The 20,521-nt window shown below is 42.7% G+C and overlaps 1 protein-coding gene across 3 annotated transcripts in view; it reads right to left on the bottom strand.

Annotated features, from left to right (window-relative positions):
- RAB5A (RAB5A, member RAS oncogene family) overlaps positions 1 to 20,521 on the bottom strand; it is a 100,913-nt gene that overhangs the window by 67,268 nt on the left and 13,124 nt on the right. For all 3 annotated transcript variants that reach the window (XM_070944486.1, XM_070944488.1, XM_070944489.1), the window contains exons 2-3: positions 9,488 to 9,734; positions 3,343 to 3,494 (exon numbers count right to left, since the gene is read on the bottom strand). In XM_070944486.1, coding sequence (XP_070800587.1) covers positions 3,343 to 3,494; positions 9,488 to 9,650 — 315 coding nt within the window. In that variant the 5' untranslated portion in view covers positions 9,651 to 9,734. The remainder of the gene's footprint in view (positions 1 to 3,342; positions 3,495 to 9,487; positions 9,735 to 20,521) is intronic.

The following is a 20,521-nucleotide window of genomic DNA, read 5'->3' as shown; positions in this document are numbered from 1 at the left end:
AAAACTCATGTCTTTTTCCATTTTACAAGATCTCAATAAAAGGATATGGCTGGATATCCAGTGCCAAAAACTACATTTTAACTTAATCATGTTTTCCTTTTTGTTGCACAAACTCCTAATTTCACAAACTCCTATAAATGTAAACTGCTACAAAACTCTTAACCATCAATGGAGATTTGTTTAGGATTACAAATTAATCTATAAAATAGCCAAGTCATTTGCCTGAAACAGGCAAAGGAAAATGTTTTGCAAATAGCCACTATCTATGTGGCTTATTATGGTCTACCACTCCTACATTTCTTTTTCCTTTGACAAATTTTATTATTTTACTGCATTTTATCTTGCATATAGATCCTCTTATCTTATTCTCTGCACATGTGATGAAATAGATTACAGTCCCTAACAGTTTATTCTAACATACTGTAAATGTAGATTGATTACAAGATTCTTCTAATATCTTGAGGCAAAGAACTAGATACAATATAGGTGTTCTCTCATTGTCTTAACATAAAACAGATACATTATTTTATATTATTATGGTTCATCACACCGTTAGCCAGATGTTCAGACTAGATTTGGCATTTTTGGCCAACTAGCGAGTCCTTCCCAAGGACCTGGAATAGGCAGATGTTGATGTTTGATGGTGTTAGTGGTATCGTTGCAGGATGTAAGCTGTTGCAATTGACTAATGGTGATTTTGTTAATGCCAATGGTAATCAAGTGGTGCTCGAGTTGTTTTGGGATTGCACCCAAGGTGTCTATTACTATTGGTACTAGCTTTGCTTTCTTTTGCCACAGCCTTTCTATTTCTATTTGCAGGCCTTTGTATTTTGTTATCTTCTCCAGTTCTTTCTGTTCTATTCTGCTGTCTCCAGGTACTGCTATGTCCACTATCCCAAAGGTGCTTTTTTTTAAAAGGCAAGTGGACTTTGTTTTTCTTTGAAGATTTTTCGCTTCTCATCCAAGAAGCTTCTTCAGTTCTGACTGGATGGTGGGGAATGGAAGGATTTATACTCCTTGCACACAGCTGTTCATTTGCATTCTTTTAGCAAGTCGTTAAGGCCACCCGGAGGTTTATCTGTGTCATCAAGGTCACCTGAGTGGCACAAATGAGTGTGGAGCCTTCTTAGAACTGTTGAAAGGACTGTGTTGTAGATTGGAGATATATGATGTCATATCCCTCCCCCTCTGTTGAGGGAGGGCTGTTCAATTTTGACATAGATAGCCTCTTTGACCCCTCTTTCAAACCAGCGGTCCCCTCTGTCCAAAATGTGGACTTTGCTGTCTTCAAAAGAGTGGCCTTTGTCTTTTAAATGCAGATGGACTGCTGAATCTAGTCCTGATGGGTTTGTTTTCCTATGTTGTGCCATGCGTTTATGAAGTGGTTGTTTTGTTTCCCCAATGTACAGATCTGCACATGGCTCACTGCATATACCACGTTGCTCAGTTTGTGTCTGGGTGACCATTGACCATTAACCAGCAACCGTGTTTTCCATTGTGCTATTGATCTTTGCACAAAGCTTCTGATGCTTCTACTGACTCCTGTTATGTCTAAGCACTTGATTATCCAATCATGCAGCAGGAAATTGAATGCCTTCTTGTAATCAATCCATGCTACATTCAAGTTGGTCTTCCTTCTCTTGCAGTTTTCCAGAAACATCTGTGTCAGTTAAGGAGTTGATCTTTTGTTCCTCTGCTTTTGGGGCAGTTTCCTTTCTGCTCAGGTGGAACAAGCTTGTTTTCAACTAGATGCTGTGGAACTGCATCAGCTACCACACCAGTTAGCAATTTGAAAGTTGTTGGTAAGCAGGTAATTGGCCTGTAATTGTCTGGTACTGCCCCTTTTGCTGGATCTTTCATTATCAGGTAGGTTTTCCCAGATGTTAGCCACTCTTCCATTTCACCTCCTTGCAGTTATGTTGTTAAACTGCTTGGCAACAAGTGGGTATAGACCAGTGAGATGTTTCAACCAAAAACCATGTAGTTCTATTTCATCTGGTGCTGACCAATTCTTGATCTTCCTTGCTTTTTTTCTCCACCATTTCTGTTATTACAAGTCCTTTCATTTCATCATCATCTTTATTCTTGTCCACCTGCTTTAACCAAGCTGCATCCTTGTTGTATTTCTTTGGGTTATCCTGTATCTGTGCCAGAATTGTACTGTTTCTTCCTTGTCAGCTACTGAGTGATTCAATGCAGTCTCTCCCATTGATGTATTGGTAGAAATGTTTCTGATTGGATTGAAATTGGAGATTCTGCCTATAATTTGTCATTTGAGCTTCATATCTGCTGATCTTCTTGGCTATAGCTATTATTTGCTGCTTTATTATTTCCAGTGTTTCCTTGATCTTCCTTGTTTCTAAGTGGTATTTCTTGATTAGGTGTTCTTTGGTCTTCTTGTTCTTTAGCTTCTTTTCTTTCGTCTGTTCTGGCTTGCTTGCATCTGATCTCAGCTTGCTGATCTTATTTTCCATCCTGATCTTCCATTTTGGTGTTGCACCATTTGGCTTTTTTTCTTCTTTGTTGATTTTGCATCCCAGGTATTCAATTATAACTGTAGCTGTGCTGTACATTAGTTGGTTTGTTTCTTGCAGTGAGCTGGTACTTATATTTGATATTATAGTAGTGGCATCTTTTAATGCTTGTGCTAGCTGTTTCTTTGGAACAAGCGTCAATGCAGACAACCTTATTCTGTTGTTTTTATATTATATATTATGTAATATTATATATGAAATACTTATATTATAAACATAAAAAAGGAATAAACAAGGAAACACAGCAAGAACCCACAAAAGAGGCAGAAATATCTGTATAAAAATATTAAATTGTCTTAATTAATTTTGAAGGAAACAATTCCAAAATGTGTTTTTTTGTGCTATAGCCTCATAACAGAGAGCAATGTTTTCACTCAGTGAAGAGCTTGGGCTGTTCAAAAGCACAATAGGACAATTTGATGTTCTATGGTATAAAACAGACCTTTTTAATATTTTACAAAGTGACAAGAGAATTTGGGAACACACAATGAAAACTGCTTTAAAACCTGAAAAACAACAGCAATTTTAGGGGCAATGTATAGCACATGATGATTTCCTGCAATCTAGTCTATATTCAAAACCCCTAATACATAGGAAAGTGGCAGGGAGAGGAGGGAAAAATGCTCTGTCATCCTAAATTGTTTGAAGATAAATAAACTATGTCATTGAACAACTGCCATTAAATGTTAAAAGTAGAGCAAAAATACTGCAAAGAAGAAAAATACTCATTTATATTGTGAAAATGAATACTATATCAACATTTTCTATTGAGAACTGAGAGTCCAACTCTCACATTAACTTTACCTACCTCATTGGTAATATCATATACAACTATAGCTGCCTGTGCTCCTCTGTAATACATTGGTGCCAAACTGTGGTACCGTTCTTGACCAGCTGTATCCCAAATTTCAAATTTTACTGTTGTATCATCAAGACATACCGTTTGCGTTAAAAAAGCAGCTATAAAAAAGAGAAAGGAACAGAAATTGGGATTCTCTGTATGTTCCATTGGCTTACAACATTCTTTCCTGCCACATGCCATTAAAAATTCCACAATAGTAACAATGCTTTATTTTAATGATTATAGACAGAGGGCTGTATTTTAGAGTTGACTACTAATATTACTGTATATACTGTAAGGTCAAATCTAAATTCAACTCATAACTTTTGAAATGTATAGTTAAAATGTATAGATATTTAAATATAGAAAGACAATTTCTCATACAGCAAAGTAGAATTTTGTTTAATCTATTTTCCCTAACCTTGTGCTGATGACATTTATCTAAATCCAAATGATAAGGGGTACAGCTGATTAATGATAAGATAATTCCTACATATTTCAAAATTACCAGACTGGGGAAGATTCATTTAATAACTTGTCCATTTAATCACCAGATCTGAGCTTGACTTAAAAGAAGACTTTACTTTTATTTGGAAGGAAAATTGATCTTTGTTCTATATCTGTGATGACGAACCTATGGCACGCGTGCCACAGATGGCACGCGGAGCCATATCGGCGGGCACGCAAGCATTGCCCTAGCTCAGCTGCAGTGCGCATGTGCTCGCCGGCCAGCTGATTTTCAGGCCTTCTAGCCTCTGGAGGGCCTCGGGGGGGGGGGGAGGCCTGTTTTTTGCTCTCCCTAGGCTCCAGAGGCTTTCTAGGAGCCTGGGGAGAGTGAAAACGGCCTTCCCCACCACCCCCGGAGGCCGGAAACAGCCCGGGGCACATTGAATTATGGGTGTGGGCACACACGCGCGCGAGCCCCTCACACTCCCTCTGCTTTTGGCACACAACGGCAAAAAGGTTAGCCATCACTGTTCTATATCATTTCCTTACTTCCTATGAGACACATTGCTGTGCCCCAAGTTTCTAAACTTAAATGATCAATTCCAACTGCATTTGTCTAGTTATTTAGTTATTACTATGAATTATCTCTTTCTTAAAGACGATTTCAGTCCAGAGGGGATAAAAATTATATCTGGGTGTATTGTATTCTGGAAAGAACAAGTAGAACCAATTATATCAATCAATCAGAATAGAGCTGGGACTTTGGAGTTCTTCTAGTCCAACCCCCTGCTTAAGCAGGAGACCCTATACCATTTCAGATAAGTGGCTGTCCAGTCACTTCTTAAAGACCTCCAGTGATAAAGCACCTACAACTTCTGAAGGCAAACTATTCCACTGGTTAATTGTTCTCACTGTTAGAAAGTTTCTCCTTAATTCCATGTTGCTTCTCTCCTTGATTAGTTTCCACCCATTGTTTCTTGTCTTGCCTTCTGGTGCTTTGGAAAATAAGTTGAACCCCTCATCTTTGTGGCAGCCTCTCAAATACTGGAATACTGGTATCATGTCACACCTAGTCCTTCTTTTCTCTAGACTAGTCATACCCAGTTCCTGTAACCGTTCTTCATATGTCAGTCTCCAGGCCCTTAAATCATTTTAGTTGCTCTTCTCTGCACTTTTCCCCCAAGTCTTGACATTTTTTTTGTAATGTGGTAGCCAAAATTGGTTGCAGCATTCCAGGTGTGGTCTTACTAAGGTTTTATAAAGCAGTATTAATACTTCACGTGATTTTGATTCTATGCCTGTTTATGCAACCAAGGATTGTATTAGCTTTTTTGGCTGCTGCCACACACTGCTAGCTCATATTTAAGTGATTGTCCACTAGAACACCAAGGTCCCTCTCAGAGTTACTATTTTTGAGCCAGGTTTTGCCTAATCTGTACTTGTACCTTTGGGGTTTTTTTTTTTGCCTAAGTGTAAAACCTTCCTTTTCTCCACATTAAATTTCATTTTGTTGGATAGGGCCCATTGTTCAAGTTTGTCAAGATCCTTTTGGATCCTGATCTTGTCTTCTTGGGTGTTGGCTGTTCCTGCCAGTTTAGTGTCATCTGCAAATTTGATGAGTTCCCCTTCTATTCCCGCATCTAAGTCATTTATGAAGATATTGAACAGTACTGGGCCTAAGATGGAACCTTGTGGTACCCCATTGCTTATTCCCCTCCATGTAGATGTAGTAACATTAAGGACTACTTGTTGAGTACGGTTTGTCAGCCAGTTACAAATCCATCTGGTGTTGATGACGTCTATCCCATATTTTTCTAGCTTACCAAGAAGTAGACTGTGGTCTACACTTTGTCAAATGCCTTACTGAAATCTAAATATACTATGTCCATGGCATTTTGCTGGTCTACTTAGTCACTTTGTCAAAGTATGGAATATGATTGGTTTGGCATGATCTGTTTTTAACAAACCCATGCTGGCTTCTAGTTATAATTTTATTTGTTTCTATGTGTTCACAGATCTACCTTTTGATTATCTTTTCCAGGATCTTCCCAGGTATTGATGTCAGGCTGATTGGTCTGTAGTTTCCTGGGTCTGGTTTTTTTCCTTTTTTGAAGATGGGAACCACATCAGCTCTTTTCCAATCCTCAGGTAGTTCCCCAGTGCTCCAGGATTTTTGAAAGATATGGTACAATGGTTCTGAGATAACATCTGCCAGCTCCTTTAGAACTCTGGGATGTAATGTGTCAGGTCCCAGTGATTTATAGTCGTCAAGATCAGACAGATGTTCTCTTACCATTCTCTTATTTTAATTTTTATTTCTAGTCTGTCTTTTATGGTTATGTTTTTGGTAGGTTGGGCTATAGTTTCTTTTTGTGTGAAGACTGATGCAAAGAATGAGTTAAGCAGCTCTGCTTTCTCTGTATTGCCTGTTACTTCTTTGCCATCTTCTCTCTTTAGTGGAGCAACTGTTTCCTTGACTTTTTTCTTATTATTTATATGTTGAAAGAAACTTTTTTCTTTCAACTCCACCAAAACAAGGTGGGGGTAATAGAATGCTATAGCTGTGCAGTACGTTGCAAAGAAAGGAGTAACAGTATAAAACACATGAGAACAAGCTTTAACACTGAGGTGGTATTATAACTGATAAAGTCTGTCAGGCAGATTTCAAATTAGGGGTTCTTGGTTCTCTCTGAGCTTGGTTATTTTCTTGAAACAGTTTCACTATCCAAACGAGGCAATATCATCAGTGCCAGTGTTATCTAGTGTCAGCGTCCCAGCACTGACATATATAAAGAAAGGAGAAGCTTGGGTAATGGAACATCTGCAAGAAAACAACCAAGCTCAGAGAGCACCAAGGACCCCTCATTTCAACCCTGAGCTGCAAATATTCTTTTCTATTAGACTTCAAATTCCTGAAAAATTACAAATTAGATCCAATGGTTTATAAATTTGGAGTACAAAGAACAGGATGTATGGAGAATTTTCACTGTGGTCTAGTTTACATGCAACATTATTTCCTCTGTGACATGTTTTCTACAACATAGTCGCTGGGAGTCAAGCAGCATATAAATTATTAATTTTCCCATAGTTCATTGAATAAACTGCAATTATGATTTATGATTTACAAACCACAATGTCTATGTTCACTGTTTTCTATTGCAAGAAATCTGAAGCAAGTGACATGATGATGTAGCAGATTGTGTGAACCCAAGCACTGTATTATGTATTTCTTTCAGCTTACATTAGCTTGTCTGTATTACCAAAGATGGCAGCAAAGAGATATAGACATCTCTTTACTGCCATGTATTTGTTGTCCAGTTCTTTACAGTTCACATTTGGTAGCCCTAATTTTATTGGTTACCACATACAAAGATTACTGGCTAATAACTCACAGGGCAACCTTCATGGTAGGCCTTTGGAAATGTCCAAGAGTACAGATTATATGTTTTCATCCCACTATTGCATACATAGCCAGTGTATTGGCCCTCAGCTAGACCAGATCTTAAGGCTCAAGGGACCTATTTCCTTGTTTTTAGGTTGTCCTATACCCATTTACTATTAAAATTGATTTAATTTTAAAAAAACAGTTCACAAAGGAAGATTAAATGTTCAACGTTGCCACCCAGTGCCTGATAACCAACCCAAAATTGGGAAGTAACTTCTTCCTCTACATAATCATAATCTGTGTATTAAATATTAGTGTTTTGATCATACAATACTGTTATTCAAAAAGAAACAGCAATTTGTTCATTAAATATGTCAAAACATTGGAATGTTATCAATTACTAAGGATGTACAAAACAGTCCATGAACAAATTGTCCCTGAATAGAACACCGAAACCTAAACATGTGCCTGATCCATGAAGTGTTTTGGATGGAGGGGAGAATGCTGGAAAAACCCAAGCAAATCAATAACAGCTCTCTCGCTCTATGCAAAAAAGAATTTCTGTGTAAGGGTTATTGATCAGCAGTGTTGATAATCACTGTTTTACAACTACAATAAAGGAAGTAACATAGGGTTTTCTCTACTTTCTTCATAAGCACTCATCCACCATCATGGCCAAAGAAGACTTTAGGTTCCTACCAACAACTGTATTAGACAGTCAGACAGAAACTTTTATTTTGGTCATTGACCAATAAAAGTACATACAATAAAACAACCAACCAACATAAAACTTTCTCCTAACGACAAGAACTATTGGCAATTATTTGTGAGCAAAGCTTACACATAATGTAGCGAAGTTTTGCTATTTTGGGGAAATAAATTTATCTTGATTGACAGATAATGCAAATAAAAATTATTAGAGTTCCCTGGACATTTAAAGAAAAGAGGGGTAATCAACTGGTGGTGAATGTCCCTGTAAAACTAGCAATACAGACATAAGCATATCACAGGAGCATTATTGAGTTTTATATGGTTTTTTCCTGTATTTTCCTTCCAGGACAGCTGTGGGGAGAGCATTAAGCAGAGCTAAAGATACGGGTCTCCTGAATTTGGGGACTGTGATGTGATATAAATATGATGGACTACACAGTGACTCACAACCATGTAATCATGAATTAACATTAATATATTGCTTAAGGTTATTGCAAAGATGACACAGAGACTCATTTCCTAGTTAGAATCACACATATCAAGCTGCTAATATAACACAGCTAGCATGCTTTAGGCACTTAAATTGTGCTTCAACTTGTGGCCATAGGCAACATCTTTTCTTGGATAATATCAATAGTACACCTAGATACCGTTCCAAGACCTCTACTAGCAGCTATGACAGAGTGGTAACAGTAATGCTCTGAACAGCCAACATGTTAATTTTCCTCATAAACATCACTGGTATCATGATGCATGTCTCTGCAGGGGAAACCCCCTCCCCAGGTCAGGCACAGGAAAACACTGACTGTAATGGCGACCACGTGAGCGAGGGATACTGCAAAGGTCATCGTAACATCAGTCACTGAACAAATGGTTGGTAAGTGTAATGGTATGTGGGAATGACCTTGGGAGACCGGGTATACTGCCTAAGAAATGATCAGATAAAAGGGAGTACAGCCCACAGCTGCACAATGGATGGAAGCAAGAGGCTTAGTAGGCAATGCAAGATTATGTTAATGTAGCTTTACAATAAAGTAGAATTAGCTTATCTGTCTGTCTTTCCTGTCTGGTATACCTGGTAAGGCTGACATCAATCTGGCAAGTCTGAGAGTGTAATTCTCCTGCCATCACCTTTACAGCTTGATAACTTAGGGAGGGTCCCCCCTGAGCCTCTTGCTCTGCCAATTATGCAGCTGTGAGCTATGCTCCCACTTATCTGACTGTTCCCTGGGCAGCATCTCTTCTCCCAGTCTTTCAGGGTCATATCCACATACCATTACAGTAAGTGACAATTACTTGTAACTTAACTGTAAGATACAGCAGGTTATAAAAATATATACACTTAGATGTATCTTATTTGAAGAACTTTCACTAAAAATTGTCACCTGGATTTTTAAACCAGATACTTAAAAAATCAATGAAAAAAAGAATTCAAAATCATTTTAAAATTACACAAGTAACATAATAAGTCTGTGATAGTGACACAATCAAGCCATAATTATTTACCTTGACATGCATTACTGATTCATAAGCATAAACGATTAAACTTGAAATTGTAACATTTCTCACCTCCAATTGTACTCTCTTGGAACTCATGAAACTGGCCTTTTACAAAGCGAAGCACCAGACTTGATTTGCCAACTGCAGATTCACCAAGAAGAACTAATTTGAACTGACATATTTTATTCCCAGCATTGGGCCCATTGGGTCTACTTGCTCCTCGGTTGGCCATATCCAAACTAGAAAGGAGTCCCTTGTTTCCGATTCTTAGAAAGAAGATTCCAGGATGTAAACCTCAACGCCACCTCAAGGCACCCTGTAATATAAAATAGCATTCACATTTTAGAAAAGATATTGAGCACAGTCTTACTAAAAGTTATAGTTATCTTTATACGGTGCCTTGGTTTTCAAAACAGTATACATATATTTGACAGTGTTGGAAGTAAAATTCGGTCTGGTTCCAAGCCGGGAGAAAGACATAGGTGCCAATGAATTTGGAGGCAGGCTCCAGGAAAGAAGGTCTCCATTTATTTAGGAATCAGAAGCTAAGTGACTCAGCATTGGTTCTGGGACAGCTGACAGCCTGGCATGGGGAGTCGAGTGGTTCTTATACCCTTTTGGACCTTTGAGATTGAGATGCCTGATGGGGTTATTTGATTAGATTAGATTAGATTCTGTATTCTAATTGTCCCTATTTCCTGGGTGGTGGTCAGGGTCAAGGCTGACCACCACCCAGTGGGTGAGGTTCAAGGTGTTGGTGATTACTTATAAAGCCCTACATGGCTTAGGCCCGGGGTATCTGGCGGATCACCTGCAGCCAGCAACAGCTCCCCATCGCCCGGTGCGCTCACACAGAGAGGGCCTACTTGGGGTTCCGTCGGCCAAGCAATGTCGGCTGACGGCCCCTAGAGAGCGAGCCTTCTCTGTAGGCGCACCTACCCTCTGGAATCAGCTCCCCTTGGAGCTCCGGGTGGCCCCCGACCTTCGCTCTTTCTGCCGTGACCTTAAAACATGGTTGTTTCGCCAGGCTGGCCTGGACTGAAGGGGTTATAATGGGAATTTTAGATTCTTTTATTGTTTGAATTTTAATTTGGACTTGTTGTTCCTTATTGCTGTGAGCCGCCCTGAGTCCTTGTGGAGAAAGGGCGGCATATAAGTCCGATAAATAAATAAAATAAATAAAATAAATAAATAAATAAGGCTAGCCTTGGGAAATGTAAATTCTGTGTGCCTTTTTTGTTTTCTGACTTAATCCTTAATTCCTGTCCATTCAGCCTGTCTCAGTCTTCTAACCTGGGTTACTTGAAGCCATTCTGGCTGGGAGGCAGGAATTGCTTCAGTTTCTATGAATGTTTTTTCTTTGCCTTCTCTGGGGGCATGGAAATAAAGAGGGGGGTTGTCTTATGATTCTTCCTACAACAGCAAATAAACCAGCAATGAGTTATAGCAAATCAAATGTATGTATAAAACAGGGACAGGAAAATGTAACTGGACATTGGAATGTATTTCCAAGAATATCTCCAAAGAATTAACATTAGAAACGTAGAAGTACTATACTACTATGGGAACCACCACCACCCCGAATGAAATATTCTGGGGAATATTAAAAGAGATAGAATATTATATTTCCCCAAAGGAGAAATGGAGAAACATGTTCTTAGAGAAGAAAGCAGCCCACAGTCTTTCTTAATAGCCTACAGCAGATGCCCATTAAGAAATTCTGGGCCAAACCTATTCACAAAACATCTTCACCTCCAGGTCGATGGGATTAAGGACAGGACATGACCCCATTTATTGAGAAAAGTGGAAACAATACCGGTCAATTAAGAAAGGCAGGCTAGGGGATTTCCAGTTTGGCGTCGCAGCGAGACAGTCGGGGAAATAGCGGGCTCTGATGAGCGCCACGAAAACCCTGGCTGCCGAACCGCCGCCGATGGGTCTTCGGACTGGAACCGTCCTGCAGGGACGGGGAAAAAGGAGGGATACCTCGGGAGACCAAGAGGAACAGGCAAGTTCTTCGGAGGTCAGAGGGAATCCTCTATGAGTCGGCGGTGGGGGGCGGCAGCCATGGCCACGAAACTGTGACAACCGGGCTAAGAGATGTGCTGGAGGAAAGTGGATTGAAATGGAGCTCTTTGAAGCCGGGTGAGTGACAACCAACCCAGGCTTGTAACAATGCCTAGAGCAATATTACTATCTATAAGACCCCAAGCCATAAAACAGCGGCTGAATAACAAAGGGGCTGGCGCCGCGGTGAGCGGACGGGAAAATAGCCTGAGTGGCGCAGCAGACTAATGCTACTGTTAAAGGTAGTATTTAGCTTCCAGCTGCCTGCAATTACTGCGAGTTCAATTCTCACCAGGCTCAAGGTTGACTCAGCCTTCCATCCTTTCTAAGGTAGGTAAAATGAGGACCCGGTTTGTGGGGGCAATAAGCTGACTTTGTATAAAAGATACAAAAGTATGAAGGCTATTGCTTAATGCATTGTAAGCCGCAGGAGCAAGATGTTTGAATACCGGGTGAGTAGGATTAGCCCAGGCGAGAACAGATTTCAAACATTTAAATATTAATAATGCCCTGGCCCTAACAGCGGCTAAAAACTATTTGGGCAAAGAATTTAAACAATTAACAAGGAGAAGACCCATTAAAGGGCAATAGCACCAATTGACTGCTTTTGGAATTTAATGTCCCTTTGGATGGATTTAAAATTTGATATTTTTTTGGTCTTTAATGAGAATAGATTAGCTTGGAAGGGGAAGAAGGAGAAGAGGAAACAAGCAGAATGTTTTTTTAAAGCTATGAGAATAACAAGCGGAGGAAGTTAAAATGGCTGAGAAAGTGAAAGTGCAAATTGCAACTGTGGAAAGTTTGCTGTTTAAAGAAGAAACTTTGTCTCTTGCTTCCAGAATTGGATTATTTTGAGGAAAAATTAAGGAGGTTTGATTTTAGATGTACTTAAACTGTCTCTGGACTACTTATGGACAGTTGGAAAGAAGAAATTAATTGGAACAATTAAAATCACTGATTAATGGTTTTAACATAAGGGAAGGGCGGAGCCCCACAAGACGACATGATGATACCATATATGGAATACAAAAGAACTAAATCCTTTAGTCTTTATAACTTTATTGATATTGGAACTGAAAAGAAAAAAAAGAAAGTAAGTTTGGACAGATTGGAGAAAGAAAACCGGAATATACTGGGTAGCAAGATAAGAAAAGTACCACAGTTTGATTAAAATGGATGTAAATACTTTCTATGTAATTGATGTCTAAATAATGTAAGGAGGAGCGTTCCTCCTGCTTCTTTCTCTCTCTTTTCTACTTTTTCTTTCCTTTTTTTAATATCCTCTTATTATATTCCTCTCTTTTTGTTTTCCTTTTTTTTTCCCTTTCTCTTTTTGAATCTTTCTTTTTGATTTTTTCTGCTATACTTTTATTCCTTTTTTCTTCTCCCTTTCTCTTTCCTACTTTTACCTTTCATTACTATTATTAAGAGAAGTGATTTTTAAGGTGGGGAAAATGTGATTATAGAAAAACTACAAGAAATATGAAGATTATGAATGAATTTTTGATTATTAATAAGAATTGTTGATAGATTCAATGACTACAGAAAATTGTTTCTTTAAAATGGTTTAAAATATTGTTCTTTATAGAAAATAAGAAAACGTGAATGAAGCTTTGAATATTACCAAGAATTGTTTATAGACTTTATGACTATTTTAAAGTGAGAAATGTCATTATAGAAAAACTACAAAAAAATGTGGATATTTTGAAAGAATTTCTTAAAAAAAAAATATTAATAAGCATTCCAATGGTTACAGAAAATGGATTTGAAAGTGATTTAAAATGTTGTTTTGCTACAGTAAATAAGAGAATGGATGTTGCTTACCTGAACGTCCCTTCTAGGCGCACTGCTGGAGAATCCAAAAGCGAGGGTTATTCATCAGTTCAGTAGTCAGTGCTGAGTGTATATGTCTTTAAATTTTGTGGCCACGCCTCCTTCTGTACGTCAGAGGGTCAGTTTTTGTTCACGAAGAAAATAGTTCAAGGAGACGTGAGGTCCAATCCTAGCAGCCTAACCGGGCGGGTTGGATTCTCCAGAAGCGCGCCTAGAAGGGACGTTCAGGTAAGCAACGTCCAATCTCCAGCGTGCTGCTTGGAGAATCCAAAAGCGAGGGACATGCCGAAGCAAGGTTAATTAGGGTGGAACAGAAGGCTGCACCTACGTGACCGGAGCAAAACACACAGATTGCAGAACCCGCCGGCCAAAGGAGGCGTCAGCCGAGGCGAATGAATCAACTTTGTAGTGGCGGATGAACGTATTCAAAGACGTCCAAGTCGCTGCTTTGCAGATGTCAGCGATGGTGGCTTGAGTCGCCCAGGCGGCCGTGGTGGAAGCACTTCGTGTAGAATGTGGTAAAATCCTGCCGGGAACCGGTTTGTTCAGAATCATGTACGCCTTGGAGATACAGGCCTTCAGCCATCTCCCGATGGTGGACGAGGAGACCTTCCTTCCCATCGTCGCGGGCAGAAAGGAGACGAACAGCGCTTCCGACTTACGGAAATGGCTAGACCTCCGAATATACCTGCGTAAGGCCCTGCGGACATCTAAGGTGTGCCATTGGGCCTCTCGCGGATGTCTCGGGTCCGGGCAGAAGTCCGGAAGAACCAACTCCTGTTGACGGTGGTAGAGGGAGTTGACCTTCGACAGGAACGACAGGTCCAGTTGAAGAACCACCCGGTTAGGGTAGAACGTGCAGAGATGGTCTCGTACGGATAAGACGACCAGTTCGGAAACGCGGCGAGCCAAGATAATCGCGACCAAGAAGGCAGTCTTTAAGGTGAGAAGCCGTAAGCTGATGGAACCTAACGGCTCGAAGGGAGACTGTGTAAATGCTTGAAGGACCAAAGACAAGTCCCAGGTCGGGTATCGGTGGACGACCGGGGGTCTCAGGTTCGCAGCGCCCTGGAGAAAACCTCGAATCTTCGCGTCGTGCAAGAGAGGTAGGTCGTTTTTGGCGGAAAGAACTGTGGACAAGGCCACAACTTGTCGACGGAGCGTGTTCAGGGCAAGTCCCTTGTCCAGACCGTCTTGGAGAAAATCTATCACCTCAGGGACAGATGCGGATGTAGGGTCCACGTGGGCCCTGGAGCACCAATTGCAAAATGAAGACCAGGTGGCGTTATAGATGCGACACGTGGAGGGACGCAGGGACGCCTGGATAGTAGAGATCGTCTTTCCAGAGATGTTGTCCCTTCTCAGGAGGATCCGCTCAAGCGCCAGGCGGTCAGCTGCAACCATTGAGGTTCTGGGTTCAGCACGACCCCCTGGCTGAGAGAAATCCTGTCGTCCAGAATGCGCCATGGTGGTGCGACAGACAGATTCATCAGATCCACGTACCAGGCCCTCCGTGGCCAGTTTGGAGCAACTAGTAGAATTTCCGCCTTCTCACGTAGGATCTTGCGGACAAGACGCGGGATAAGCGGAATCAGGGGGAAAGCATATAGCAGGCCCGGAGGCCAGGGAACTGCGAGTGCGTCGATCCCCTCCGCGTGTGGACAAGGGTGGTGAGCAAAGAACCGAGGGAGCTGGGTGTTGTCACGACGAACAGGTCTACGACGGGAAGCCCGAAACGGTGGGACAACTCGCGGAAGATAGCTGGGTGGAGAGGCCATTCCGTGTTGTCTATTTGCGTTCTGCTCAACCAGTCCGTGGTCAAGTTCATCGACCCGGAGATGTGTTGTGCTCGTAGGGAGAGGAGGTGACACTCCGCCCAAGACAGCAACCGGGAAGCCTCGTCCATCAGCAGTTTCGAGCGAGTTCCTCCCTCGCGGTTCACATGTGCCATCGTCGTCACATTGTCCGTCCGGACTAACACGTGATGGCCCTCCACTGATGGTTGGAAATGGAGGAGAGTGAGGCGAACCGCCCGGAGTTCGAGCCAGTTGATCTCGTTCTGGCGATCCGACGGGGACCAACTGCCCTGAGCAACTTGGGACTGCATGTGAGCACCCCATCCGGTCAGGCTGGCATCTGTTGTTATCAGGAGACGATGCAGCTCCAAGAAGGCGCAGCCCCTCGTCAGAGCCGACGAGATCCACCAGCGAAGAGACCCGCGAACCTCTGACGGGAGCGATACTCGAGCTGTGGAGTTGCTGCGGCGGGAACATTGGTACGGGAGCATGAACCATTGAAGCTGGCGACCATGAAAACGCGCCCACGGAACAATGGAGATGCATGAAATCATCTTCCTGAGAAGACGAGACAGAAGTATGAGAGGGACAGACTGGAGCGAGAGAATCTGTCGAATCAATGCCCGGATGCTGTGGCAACGATCCGGGGACAGAAAAACCAGACCTTTGCTGGAATCTATGATGGAGCCTAGGTGCAAGATCCTGGTAGTGGGGTACAAGTGGCTCTTTGGCAGGTTCAAGGAGAAGCCGTGCTGTTGAAGGCAGTGGCAAACCGTGGCCAGGTCCCGTGTGGCGTTGTTCTGTGTGGACAAGATGAGCACATCGTCCAAATAACAAAGTACTCTGATTGGTACCTGTCGAAGACATGCAGCAACGGCAGACAGGAGCTTTGTAAAGGTTCTGGGGGCGGAAGAGAGCCCGAAGGGCATCGCCTTGTACTGAAAATGCTGGTGATTGTAAGAGAAACGGAGGAAACAACGTTGGGAGGGTCGGATTGGGATGTGGAGGTAGGCTTCCTTGAGGTCCACAGAGGTCATCCAATCTCCCCGTCGATTGCATCCCAGGATGGATTTCAGGGATTGCATTTTGAACTGGTGGTATAGTATGTATTTGTTCTGCTCTTTGAGATCGAGGATTCCTCTGCAGCCCCCGGAATGTTTTGGAACCAGGAAAAAGATCGAATAGAAACCGGTTCCACGGTGTTTTGTGGGAACTGGCTCTATGGCGGAAATGTCGATGAGATGTTGAATTTCCTCCTCCATCAGCCGGCGTTTGGTTGGGTTGGACGACACGGGCATTGAATGAACCTGTTGTGGGGGCAGGATCGAAGCTCTAAGGTCAGTCCCACCCAGCTGGATCTGCCACGATCACAGAAGGAAGATCTGTCGTAGGAACGAACAGGACCTTGGAAATATTGTCTCGTGGGGAAGGACCCGCTGGGCCCTGGCTCAGCACGAAAGGGCTGTCAATGGCTGTATGAGGAAAACTTGCGCTCGGTCCGCCGATAAGACGAGGGCATGACCTTACGCTTGTCCTTGTCCTCTACTAGAATCGGGTCTAACGCTTCCCTGAAGAGGTGAGTCCCCTTGTAGGGGGCTGACGCAAGCCTCCACTTTGATTTCATGTCCGCTTTCCAGTGCCTTAGCCATAGGAGACATCTGGATGTCACCGAAGAGGCCAGGGCACAAGACACAAACTTGGCGGCATTGAGTGAAGCGTCAGCAGAATACTCGGTGGCCACTACAATCTTATTATGGTCTTGGTGGACCCTTGTGTCCTCCGGTGGCAAGCGCTCCTGGAGTTGGCGCAACCAAATGAGGGTTGCCCTGTTGAAAAACGACGCCGAGGTCGCCGCCTTAACCGCCCAGGCCGCTGCATTGTGCGTCTTGCGGGCTGTGAGTTCCGCCTTCCGGTCCTCCGTCCGGAGGCCGTCGGCGATGTCGTGAGACAGGAGCGAGGAGGATGAAGTCAGGTTCACGACAGGAGTATCCACCACTAGCAAGGTCAAAACATCCTGCAGAGACGGGGCCGAACAGTATAACTTGCGGTCAAGACCGGTAGGAGCCGGTAAGGAAGATGGCAGATTCCAAGATCGTTGTACAACCTCCGTGAACAGTTGAGGACACGGAATGAATGATTGTTCAGTCTTAGGCATGTTAAACATAGCGTCGTGTGGCTGAGACGCTGTTGGCGGGTCGGAGAGGCCCTCCAAGGTAGCCGTATGAGTAGACGCCTTTGCTTTGTGAAGCAGAGACTTAAATAGAGACGGTCGAAACAGGCCAGTGAAAGCCGGCCTGTCAGGGAGTAGATTGTCGTTATCGGAAAACTCCATGTCTCTTGGGGCCTCCTCATCCTCCAGGTAGGAGTCCTCAGCTTGCGCAGACTCCAACTGCGGCGAATAGCGTTCTGCCGGGTCATCAGCATGAGAGCCCCGAGGAGCCGGAGGAGTTGGTGGAGTTGGTGGTGGTGGTGGAGGAGGAGGAGAAGCAGCTATAGAGACCGGCCTGTACAGTATAGGTTGGTGTGCGCTAGCTGCCAAGGTCTTGGATATAGACTAAGAAATGATATTCTCAATGTCACAAGCTAGCATAACATGTGAGGTTCCCCCCGAACGAAGCCCCGCGGCCGTGGGGGTGTAGGTAGCCTCTGGAGGAGGGCGCTGAGTAGGTGGTCTAGTCTGGGACAAATCCACCGGAACTGCAAAATTGTTCGAGGCGGCAGCAGAAGGATGTACTACAGCAGGCATCGAAGGAGATTCGATCACTGGAGAGAGACCCTGGTATACCGATGGCATGATCCCTGAATGGGAAACAGAATGCACTACAGTGCCGGCTGGTGGCATGATGGCAGGCGCAGCAATCAACTGAGCCTGTCGCTGAGCCCGATCAAATTGTCGCTCGAGCGCCTTATGGCGTCTGTCAGCATCCTTGGCGGCAGCCGCAGAAGCAGTACAGCTCCTCATTGAAACGGCCGGAGCGGTGTTATTCCCAGACTTATGCCGCTTTTTTTACTTTTTTCTTGCAGGGCCTGGAGAAGCTGGAGCCTCAGAGGGGCCAGAACTGTGCTCCAAATTGGAAGAAAGCTCGCAGTCAGACATGTTGACAATGCTGAAGACACGAGGAGAGTAAGGGTAAGTATACATTTGTCACAGTGATAACTTTGACATGCCTTATTAATTGGACTTCCCTTATATTATTTCATGTTCATTCTTACTATTATTATTTTATCTTAATTGTATTGTTTCATTTTATTTCATTCATTCATTTAATTATTTATTTATTTTAACACATTGCAGGGGGCTGTTTGATTACAGCTACTCCCCCCCTTTTTTTTTATTTATTTTGGCCCAGAGTGGCTCAAAAAAACACCATGCCAATAACTAATACATATCCCAGCCAATCAAGAGACAAGAGGGGCTGCATCAATAATACTAACATAGGGTAAATGCCAGTGACAGTATTATGTAATAGCCTTGCTAACAGCAGAGGGCGCCAGAGCATTCAGTTTGTTATTGCTGCTACTAAGGAAGCAGGCTCACATTAAGCAAAGCAGCGTGGCACCTCCAGCCATGGCTGCTGCGCTGGCAGGTATGACTAGCGGCCCCAGCTCGCCACAGTAGAGCTGTAAGGGGCATGGAGAACACGCAGGAAGACCCCTGCGTGGCTGCGACGCTGTTGCCGGGCAGAAAACAGCCCCGGAAGCAATCAGTGGCTGCACAGCTCCTTCCCGGGCAAAAATGAAGCCCCAGGCTTACCGCGCCTGCGCGAGCCTGTTGCCGGGCGAAATATGGCCAGAAGAGGGGAAAAGCTGCTTCGTCATTATGGCGCCCATTAAAACAAGCGTTAGAGCGAAAGCGCCGGCATCGTGCTCAGCAACAATCGCTTTTTCCCCCCCACACACACATTATAGGCGTGCAGCTGCTCAAAAGCAGCCCTCGCGCCAGGAAAACAAGGGATTTGGAAGAGTTTGCCACTGAGAGCAGGGCAGGGACTCTAAAGCGGCAATTTGGGCTCTAAATGTGTTCGAGTTTGCCGCTGAGAGCAGGGCAGGGACTCATTAGCCGCCCCAACACACAAGCGTGGCAATTCATTTTGAACAGAAGGTACCGTGGCTGGGCAGAGCTTCTTATTAGGGGAAATTAATATGGCCAAACAGGATAGGGGCCAGTAGACTTACCCAGCCGTTGGTGGTAGGGAATATAAGGAATTTTCTTTCTTTTTTTTATTAGATTCAAGAATTGAAGGTATCCAAATCAGTCCAGAAATCAAGGTCCAGTCCAATCCAAGGTCAAAAAAATGAGAATCCAAAAGTGATGAATTTATTCAAAAGTTCAGAAACCAGAGAGAGCAAAAAGGAACAAGTCTAATTAACTGACTGAGTGAATAAAAACTGACCCTCTGACGCACAGGAGGCGTGGCTACAAAATTTAAAGACATATACACTCAGCACTGACTACTGAACTGATGAATAACCCTCGCTTTTGGATTCTCCAAGCAGCGTGCTGGAGAATGGGAATGAATTTTTGAATATTAATAAGACTTGTTTATAGATTTTATAACTATGGTAAATGGGTTTTTAAAATGGTTTAAAATGTTGTTTTACATAGAAAAACAAGAAACAAATAAGAAATGGGAGAAATTTAAAGAAAATTAATAGTTCAGGAGAGTAGGAGAGAAGATATATACTAAAACATATTATTAGTTTAAATTGGCAAAGAAGTATGATTTTGGGGATCAGATGATTAAAGCTAAATTGTGAATTAGTCAAATATAAGGTTAGGAGCGGAGGAAAGCACCCCTGGAAAACAGCAAATTATGCTGTGAACCAGCTAAAAATAAACTTAGGAGGAGACAATACTGGGGAGCAGTTAAAGCTAAACTGTGAACCAGCGAAATATAGGTTAGGAGTGGAGGGAAGCATCCCTGGAAAACAGCTGAAAAGCTGTTATCCAGCCAAAAATAAACCTAGGAGGAGTGAAGGAGAAAATGTTGGAAAGCAGTTAAAACTAAACTGTGATCCAGCCAACAAATAAGGTTAGGAGTGGAGGAAAGCATCCCTGGAAACCAACTAATTAAGCTGCAATCCAGCTAAAAATAAACCTAGGACGAGTGAAGGAGATATTTTTGAAGAACAGTTACTGATTTCGAAATGTTCCTAAGAGAGGAATAAAATACTTTATGTTGATTATTAGATGTGAGTTAAAAGAAACATTGACTTGATTTGGGTCTTTGAAGTAAGGAAAATATATGAAATACTGATTGTTAAAATGATAAATGAATATTATAAAGAGCTGTTTAGATTTGAAGTTTAAGATTTAGGGTGATTACATAATAAAATATTAAATGTTAGAATAAGATGTTAGATTGAATGATAAAAATTGGGTTTAGATTTGTTCTTTTTTTTTTCC

Source organism: Pituophis catenifer, unplaced genomic scaffold (assembly GCF_029215685.1).
Source record: "Pituophis catenifer annectens isolate HBS135680 unplaced genomic scaffold, rPitCat1.0.hap2 SCAF_5, whole genome shotgun sequence".
NCBI lineage: Eukaryota > Metazoa > Chordata > Lepidosauria > Squamata > Colubridae > Pituophis > Pituophis catenifer.
The sequence above is the reverse complement of the archived record's forward strand: the minus strand, read 5'-3'. Positions and strand labels throughout refer to the sequence as shown.